The sequence below is a fragment of the Scylla paramamosain genome, chromosome 32 (assembly GCF_035594125.1).
Source record: "Scylla paramamosain isolate STU-SP2022 chromosome 32, ASM3559412v1, whole genome shotgun sequence".
Lineage (NCBI taxonomy): Eukaryota > Metazoa > Arthropoda > Malacostraca > Decapoda > Portunidae > Scylla > Scylla paramamosain.
The window spans coordinates 5,600,975-5,611,254 of NC_087182.1; the positions used below are offsets into that span (position 1 = coordinate 5,600,975).

At 40.6% G+C, this 10,280-nt stretch overlaps 1 protein-coding gene across 1 annotated transcript; it reads left to right on the plus strand.

Moving 5' to 3' along the window:
• The first annotated feature begins 256 nt into the window (after positions 1–256).
• On the plus strand, positions 257–7,500 carry LOC135089114 (uncharacterized). The gene has a single exon (XM_063984364.1). The coding sequence runs from the start codon at positions 1,055–1,057 to the stop codon at positions 1,910–1,912; it is 858 nt and encodes a 285-aa protein (XP_063840434.1). The 5' UTR covers positions 257–1,054; the 3' UTR covers positions 1,913–7,500.
• Positions 7,501–10,280: the final 2,780 nt, after the last annotated feature.

A 10,280-nucleotide genomic window follows, 5' to 3' on the forward strand; every position in this document is an offset into this window, starting at 1 on the left:
TGATGATGATGATGATGATAGTGATAACAACAACAACAACAACAACAACAACAACAACAAAAATACCCAAACTAATTTCTCAACGCAACAAACCTCCACAAAAATCCTCAAGGGCAACACAACACAAAACAAAAAACCCATTAAGGTGAACAGGTGTCAACAAACAACATCTGATATTCCCCAAGGAAGGCAGGTAAGGTTCAGTCATGCTAGAGGCACATGAAGCATTACATTACAACATATGCTTGTCCTGTGGTGAGGCAAGGGTGTCCACGCTACGATTGCATCACGTGATCTTCCATAGTAAGTATAGAGCGTCAGTCGAACGTTTCCGTCAGTAGGAGGTTAGATAAGGCCTACAGCGGCGCCCCTTGGTGGTTTTCCTGCGGGATAGACGGACGTGGGTGCAGGAGGCGGTGCAAAGCGTGAAGGGGCCGTGGTGGTGCCGCTTCCTGTGATGTTACAACACGTTTCATCCGCCGCGACCCTTGTCCATGTTTGAAGCTCCCGCCGCCCCACACGTGAGCCCCTGCGCACGCACGCCTCTCACGGTGCCGTGTATCTATTTTGAAATACAACATGCTTCCCTAACGGCTTTTGTCGCATCAAGATTCTCGTGTCTATAATCATTCGTAAGTGAATTAGGATATATGCAGTTTGTGGAGGGGTGGAAGGTATGTGTGAGTGGTGTGTGGCGGTGTGAAGTGTGCATGTGGCGGCGTGTGGCAACCTGGCCACCTCGTCGCTGCTGGTGGTGGTGTTGGTGGAAGGGCCCGTCACTGACTCAGTGTTGGCTGTCTAGTGACACGCTAACAACCGTCTCTACACGCTCGTGAAATGTTCCTCTCGCAATACTTTACTGTGACAATAAGTGCCGGGATATATCGTGTATTAACAGTTCACAAATTGATCTGAACGTGCACACACTCGTGGGGCAGCTGCGTTGCCCGTGAGCCTCGTAATAATACCGAAAAGTTAAGTGGAGTGACCCATAGAGAGTATCGGGCAGCGAGCGGTGTTGCCAAGTGTGAGGACGCTGGATTGCCACGTCGGCATGGAGTCTCGATCCGGCGAGCCCCTGCAGACCCTGAGCTGCCAGCATAATTCTCGCCTCCGCTCGCCCACCGCCAACTCTCTGCTCAAGAAGAAGAAAAAGAGACGCAGGAGGCGCCGTCGCACCCCCAAGAGCGACACCGTAGGACGCAGTGAGGCCAATGTCGCTGTTGGGTCGCCCACCTCCTCCCGCGAAGCCTGGACGCCGCGGCAGGGCTCCCCCGCCCCCGTGCTGCGGCCCGTGGGTGCCCAGGTGCCCCGCGCCCCAGAGAACAGCACTCAGTTCATTATGGACGATCACGAGAATTCCACGCTCTTCGTCAACTTTGACAACTTCAGCACCCCGCACTGGGAGCAGGAGCCTCCAGTCAGCGGTGCTGAGGATGAGACGGGTGGCGGCACGCCCACGCACGCCCTCACCCGTGACTGGTTCCCCTTCAACGCCGCAGACTTCGAGACGGCGTATCGCAGTGCTCGTGAGGACCGCCTGATGGCGGGCAGTTCGTCAGAACTGCGGGCAGCTATCGTGGCCCTGGAGGCTCGCGCCGCAGTGCTCACTGATGCGCTTTCCTCCTCGCCCTCGCGCATCGTATCCAGGCTGCAGACCCAGCTGCTGCACCTGCAGGAGGAAAATGCCATCCTGAGGCAGCACCTGTCTCGCCGTAATCAAAAGCGACGGCCCAGCCTCCAGTCGTCCTCATCCTCCTCCACAGACAGTGACTCTGAGTCTGACTCCACCAACTCCTCCAGCGACTGTTCCGAGTCGGACTGTGACACCTGTGCCGCTCGCCGCAGACGGGCGGTGCAGCAGCAGGACGAGGAGAAGGAAAACACCTGCCCCCACCCAATGCAGGCCTAGGACACCCTCTCCCCTCCGCCCTGCCATCTCACCGCTCGGACGGCCTGAGATGCCGCCGGGCCTCTGTAGGGTGTAGGGAGGCCCCGCCGGAGCCCATTCCAATGAACCTGCACCGCCCCGGGACCTCCGTCAGTCGCAGCCTCGCCCTCAGAGCCTCCCAGACCGCCCTCCCCGTCTCCCCCGTGACCCTGCACTGTGCACCCTCCACCTCTCCCCGCCTCACCCTAGTGACGACCCTCCCCGGGGGCGTGATCCTCTCCCCGCAGCACCGCGCATCCCCAGCTTGAGGGGAAAAAACAACCCCTTCCCTGGCAAACATGTCAAGCTGTCGTGAGGCCTGGAAGGGAAGGGGCCGCCGCTACCTGCTACAGGCGCTCTGGTAGGGGCTGTGGGCTGGACCAGGCAACAACAGACAAACGCACAAAGTGACAGACCAAAGGACCAACTCACGAACGCACAGACATTCCTTAGACTGAGTAACGGACGTACCGGTGCACACAGACAAAGACGTAACGGACAGATACACACATAAGACATACACAGACACAAGGACCTACGGACAAACGGACAATAAGCCAAGGACGAGGTAACGGACGGACGGATGCACAGACCAGTCCCCCTCCCCCCCAACACGCTCTGTGACGGGGGAACGGACATGCAAAGTAACCATTTCCCTCTATGTTTTAATTGTCACATGTACCGAATCCAAGTCAAGAAGCCTTAGTCAGAACCTTTCACCACGGCCAGAGAGAGAGAGAGAGAGAGAGAGAGAGAGAGAGAGAGAGAGAGAGAGAGAGAGAGATGAAGTTTAAGTATGCGTGTGTGCGTGTCACATGTGCGTGCTTCTCTTCGTGTGTGTGTGTGTCAGGTTTTTAAATGCTACATATGCTGATGAGTGTGAAGTCTGTACGTCACGTGTGTGTTTGTGTGTGTGTGTGTGTATGTATGTGTGTGTGTGTGTGCCCGTGCGTGTGCGCGCGCAATTATTTATTATTTTTTTTTATCTAGCATATTTTCTTCTTTCACATCTGTTACTACTACTACTACTACTACTACTACTTCTACTATCAACCCACAGTGTTATCTTGTAATTATGCAACATTATTAGTTAATACTACTGCTATTACTTTGAATACTTTACTACTGCTACTACTACTACTACTGCCATTACTACTGCCAAACTATGCATTAAACATTTATTGTAGTTTAATATTAAAGATTCCTTTGTGAGGAATTTATGTTCTTAAATGTACAGCTTTATCTAAAATTATATCCTGTGTATGTGTGTGTGTGTGTGTGTGTGTGTGAGATGTAACCATTGACTCAGCCTGAATACAAGGGTTTCTGTTACTCAAGTCCACTTACTCACTCCCTCACTCATGTTTTGCTGTTATTACTGTTGTTCTCGTCTCTGCCAAAAATCATTCTGACCTTTTCCTTTTTTTTTTTTTTTTTTCCATTATTGATTATTTATTTACTGTGGCGTCAGATAATCTTGTGTAGTGTTGTATTTTGCTAGTGATATTTGAAATGTTTTGTCTTTTTCTCTTCTGTTTGATATTTTTTATGTATTTGTATAATGTATTTTTATAGTTTATTATTTTCTTTATTACGAACTTTTTACAACTTACAAATTGCTCAATTATTGTTATTATTATTATTATTATTATTATTATTATTATTATTATTATTATTATTATTATTATTATCATCATCATCTTTACGTAGTGAAACTACATATTTTTATCTCTTTATTTTTATTTTACAAACTTTATAAACGAGTTTATTATCATGTAAACTTCATTTCCATTTACATCTATAAATTTTGGAGAAAAATGAACGTTTATGCGATATAAACCCTTTTCTCTTCTTTTGCTTTTCGGGTGAACAAGTTTTAGAGAAACATGAAACTTTACTTTCATCTCTTTTTCTATGCTTTAAAAAAACACTGAGTAAGCAATAATAGGAAACAGGAAGTGAAGAAAATATCAACTTTTCATTTATTCATTTTCTAAGTCAACGAACGAACAACTTCCATTTTCCAGTGTTATACTATTTTTAACTTCTATTGCAAACTGATACGGCGGCTATTTTTACTTTCTCTTTCCCTCTCTACATATATTTTTTATCAAAAGGATTCAAATCAAAACCCAAACCCTTTCATAAAATAAAACCACCGCCTCTCGCTGCCAATCTCAAAATAGTGTCACCATTACTCGTGAATATAAATATAAACGCACAAAGAAAGCATGAATTTCAAAACAAGAGTGTGTGTGTGTGTGTGTGTGTGTGTGTGTGTGTGTGTGTTGAAACAAGTGAGCCGTGAGTGTTGAAAGAAACGTCAATACATTAAAGCAAGCATGAGTGAGTAAAAGTGAAGACGATAAAAGAGAGAAGGAAGAAAATAGCGAAACATATGAGAGAGAGAGAGAGAGAGAGAGAGAGAGAGAGAGAGAGAGAGAGAGATTAGACGAAAATGAATAAGAGATGAGAATAAGGAAGAATGCGTGAGAAAAAAAAATCGAAATAAACGTGTGTGTGTGTGTGTGTGTGTGTGTGTGTGTGTGTGTGTGTGAGAGAGAAAGAGAGAGAGAGAGAGAGAGAATAAACGTCAAAATAGCATCTCTGGTTTAGTAGTGAAAGCTTCAGATTCTTTAATAATAAATAACGATGCAAAGTACCTGTTCCAAAGTGTGATATTAATGCTTAAGATGTATACATAACTATAACCCCGCGTCACCAAGTTTGTCACGGTTGTAGGGGCAGCTGAGGACCCGCGGAGATGGTAACACTGCCGCTGACTGATGATTCTCTTTCTCTCGCTAATTGACCTACGTTTTCCCGGCTTAATTTTGAAATGCATGGGGAAACTTGCATATTTCTGCCAGAACTCTTAATTAGTTTCACGATAACGGATTGTGCACGTGAAAATTATCTGGTATCGTACACTTTAACAAGAAATAGTCACTTTGCCGTATATTTCAAACTAACGCTGTATTTCTACCAAAAATCTATACTTAAATGGAAGATCCTGGATTATAAAAATTAAAATGATCTAGTATCTTAGTTAAATAAAGTAAATTTACCATACGTTTCAAACTGGTGCTTTATTTATATCAAACCCCTTAATTTATTACAAGAACCCGGATTATGTCAGTGAAAATAATAGAAAAAAAAATCATGAAGTTAGATAGTGGTTTTGGGTAGGAATAGAATAAATTTGCTGTACATTTCAAATTATGGCGGGAATTCGTAGACCAATCAGTGAGGAAGAGAAAGAATTAGTGAGTGGCAGCGTTACAAATGTTTGCGTGTCCTCAGTTGGCAAAATGACTATGACAGAGCTGCTGACACAGGGTATAGTACTATTATTGTACACAAGAGTAACAGTAACGCAAACTATAATTATAATATACGGATGATGATGATGCTGGAGAGAGAGAGAGAGTGAGATAGAGTGAGCAATTCAGTGATGTACCGTATTGTTATTATTATTGCCTAATACTATTACTATTATTATGCAACGATATTGTGTTGAGTAATAAAAATAAATACAAACATACACACGAAATATTAAAAAAAAAAGTTAAAATGAATGATAAAAAGAGTATAATGAATGAAAAAAAATGTACTGTGAAAAAAATTAATAATGAAAAAATCTGTCACTTGGATTCCTGGTACTGCTATTATTATTTTTTTTATATACATATATATATATAGCTAAAGGAAAAAAAATAATTGTATATTTTTTTCTTTTATTATTTTTTTTTTCGAGGTATAACTTTTACTATGTGCTCATCTAGTGTAGGGAAGTACATGCATACATACACATACATACATATTTTACTGAAGGACTGCAACTATGTATCTACCTAATTATGTCTTGTTTTCTGTCATTGTTATTTCATTTGGAGGAGGAAAAGAACATTGTATTATTATCATTATTGTATTTTTTTCGTTTCTTTTCTATCCTTGTATGAGATGTTTGAAGCATACTCCTAACTTTCCTGTCTATCTTGAATGTACGTACGTGTGTAAGAATTGCACATCATGAATAACTTATCTATCTTGAATGTACAGAATGTCAGGTCTAAATTAAATAAACATCATGAATAACTATAGAAAAAGATACATGTGGTTTAAGATTATGAATAAAAGTAAGAAATATATGTAACTGAGTATAAAAGAAAATGTTTTCACACTACAAAACTGATAAGTTGCAACGGGAACTGACTTAGTTGTTATCTTATAAGGAACCCAGTTTAAGTTATCACACACACACACACACACACACACACACACGGGTTATCAGGGGCATGTGATAGTCTTGTACCAGCGTGCAATAAAGGAAAGGATAGAAGTCGAAGAGCTGAATCAGGAAGGAAAATAAACATCGGAAAAGATAAGAATATGTACACATTTTCATTTGTTTATTTATTTTATTTTATTTATTTATTTTTATTTATTTTTTTTTTTAACAGTAAATAGTGTGTGTGTGTGTGTGTGTGTGTAAACAGTATACATAAATTTAAGGGAAAAATATGATGATTTGGTATAATTTCAAAGGTCTTTAATCAACTTTTCTATAAATAGGTAAACACACACACACACACACACACACCACTGTGTGTCAGGGTGTGTTTGTTGAGGTCACACTTTTTTTTGGGGGGGGTTTAATTTTTTCTTCCATACTTTTGACATTCATAATCTTAGCACCACTGTATTTTGCACAATGTATCAATTTCTGTATGTTGTATGAATGTTAAGAGTGAATGTAATAAAATGTTTGCTAATGTCACTTTTAGTTCGTTCCTTTCCATACACATCACACTCATAATTTTAACACCACAATGTATCAGTGTATGGTGTGTGAATGTATTAGAATGTACTAAGTGAAAGATGAAAATAGGCTTAATGCACAGCTTATGTATGAAATGTATAGTGAATGCCTTATGAACGAATGCATAAAGAAATGTACTAATTGGTGAACTAAAGGATTATAAGTGGATGATGTACTACTGAAATGAGTGAAGAATTAAGGGCCAAAAGGTCTGTTGCTGTTTGTTCTTCATTTGTGTTCTCATGATTTCATTTTGTTTATTTGTATGCAAGTATACTTCCTGTGTGTGTGTGTGTGGGGAGAGAGAGAAATAATCTTATTCTCTTAAAATTATGTAATATTCCTCCTCCTCCTCCTCCTCCTCCAACATCTCCCTTCCTTCCTTCCTTCCTTCCTGCTTCGTTCCCAGTATCCTTTTATCCCTCTATCTTATCCTATCCTCTCCCATACCCTCCCACTCCATCCCTACCTTATCTCCCTACCATCCTGTATACATATCCCATCATGCCCCCCTCCCCCCACCATCTTTCCACTGTACCTCTTCCCCTTATCTTCCTACCATCCTGTATGCATATTCCATCATGCCCCCTCCACCCTCTTTCCACTCCCTCTCTTCACCTGTACCATATCTCCCATCTTTGTATATGTTAAACTGAACACTGAACATAAACTCCAAACGTTGCATTAATTCAGGGTGTTGTTGCAGCCTGCAGGATTCTGGTCAAAATAAAAGTTATTTCAAATTGTACTTGACTTGTTTCTGTCTGTCTTTCCCATGGCCTTGTCTCCTTCCCCCAGCTAGTGAGTGAAAGGTAAAAGCTGGTGTGGTCAAAGGTAGGGTTGTGGTTGTGGTAAGGTTCAATTAAGTGTTGCTGCTGATGATGATATTAGTAATATTGCTGCTTTTCGTGATTGAAGTAGTGGTGGTAATGATGATGAGTTGTAAGTGATATTGATACTACTACTACTACTACTTTTTATTATAACTAGTAGTAGTAATGATTAGAGTGATATTTCTCCTACTACTAATAATATTAATAATGCTACTTTTCATGATAGCACTAACTACTGATGACTAGTTATGAGTGATATTGCTACTACCACTAATACATGTGTTGCTATTTTTCATGACAACCGTAGCAGTAGTAGTAATGATAGATTATAAATTATATTGTTCCTACTACCAATGCTATTACTGACATTTTTCGTGATAATAGTAGTGGTGATAATGATAAGGACAATCTGATATCATATATAATTGCAGATTTGATAAACTTAGACACACGAAGTAAAAACTGCATAAATACTAAAATTATCCACACACACACACACACACACACACATACATACAAGTGTTCATTTACGTATACATATCAATAGTTACTTAGATGTCATATACGAGAGAAATTCAGAATTAGAAGAGTAATAGAAAGAAAATCAGAAGAAAATATAGAAGTAAGAAGTAATAAGTAGTAGGAAAAGTAAAAAGTAAGAATAAAAGGTAAGATTGTAATAAAAACAATGCTACACGACAAAAACAGTAAGGAATGAAAAAGGAAGACGTATAGTATTGATGATAGTAATGACTAATAATAATGATAACAATAATAATAAGGGGAAGTTGAAACAATGGATGAAAGATGAAGATTGCACAGTGACGAAAAACGCAAAAGAAAATCTCTCTCTCTCTCTCTCTCTCTCTCTCTCTCTCTCTCTCTCTCCTCTCTCTCTCTCTCTCTAGGACAGGATACAACACTACCGGGTCTGGAGGAAGTGTTCTTGTCACTGTAAGTTGCCAGCTACCTCCACTACAGTACACCACCACCACCACCACTACCACTACTACTACAACACTAACTTTCTGAAACTACCACCACCTCCTACAGTAGCAACAACAATAACTGCCACTACTACTACTACTATTGCTACTATTGCTGCTGCTATTACTTTTACTATTACTTCTACTACTACTACAACTACTACAATACTACTGCCGCCGTCACCGACTATTACAATAACAACAACTACTACTACTACTACTACTACCACTACTACTACTACAATAACAACAAGAACAACACAACAACTACTACTACTACTACCACTACAACTACTACTACAACAACAACAACAACTACTACTACTACTACTACTACTACTACTACTATCAGAATTAGTACTAACGCAATCCTAGTAACTTTTTTTTAAGAGGGAGATAATTGTCATATTGATTCTCTCTCTCTCTCTCTCTCTCTCTCTCTCTCTCTCTCTCTCTCTCTCTCTCTCTCTCTCTCTCTCTCTCTCTCTCTCTCTCTCTCTTGCCACCCACTCGTCTGCTTATCATATGTAATTGTAAGGTTCAGTGTTATACTTTCTATCTGTCTCTTTCTTTCTTTCTATCCATCTCTCTTTATATCTATTTTTCTATTATAAAATTTTGACGCTAACCAGCACTGACTGCCTTCCTATTATGGCAAGCTGTTTGCTTTATTTTTCTTTCTTCTCGTTTTTATTTATTTATTTTTTTCTCTCTCTTTTTCTGTTTGCTCCTCATCTTCAATTTCTTCACTGATGGTGGTGGTGGTGGTGGTTGTGGTGGTGGTGGTGGTGGTGGTGGTGGTGGTAGTAGTAGTAGTAGTAGTAGTAGTGGTAGTAGTAGTAGTAGTAGTAGTAGTAGTAGTAGTAGTAGTAGTTGCTGTTGTTCTACTACTACTACTACTACTACTACTACTACTGCAGCAGCAGCTGCTGCTGCTGCTGCTGCTGCTGCTGCTGCTGCTGCTGCTACTACTACTACTACTACTACTACTACTACTACTACTACTACTACTACTACTACTACTGCTGCTGCTGCTGCTGCTGCTGCTGCTACTACTACTACTTTCACTACTACTACTACTACTTTCACTACTACTACTACTACTACTACTACTACTACTACTATGGATATTATAATTTGGAGAGAGAGAGAGAGAGAGAGAGAGAGAGAGAGAGAGAGAGAGAGAGAGAGAGAGAGAGAGAGAGAGAGAGAGAGAGAGAGAGAGAAAGCGGTGACTAGTTTATCATGATGGGAAATTCATGATTATAAAAAAGTGAAGTTAGCGATGTTAATGGCCGTAATGGCAGGAAGTTAGCGAGACCTTTGACGTGAAGCTGGGAGTGGAGTGCGTGAAGTTGAGATCTGAAGGAGTTAGTATGAGGAAAAGAACTAAAAAGGGTAGAGGTGCAGTGAAATTGAAGAGAGCTCAAGTTACAAGTGAAGTTAGAAATTTGTTGATATGAAGTTGTATAGAAAATTAAGTTGAGAGATGATATTACATGGAAGTTCATATGGGTTTGTGTGAAGTTGACGAAATGAAGTTTGAAGTGGTGTTTGAAAGTGAGTTGGAAGGTAAGCTAGTACAAGTTAAGTTAGTAATGAAGTTAAAAGGGTGGTCAGCAGTGATGTTAGTAGTTAAGTTAGAAGTCGAGTTAAAAGTGTAGTAAAAGTTAAGTTGGCAATGAAGTTAAAAGTAAAGTTAGAAATTA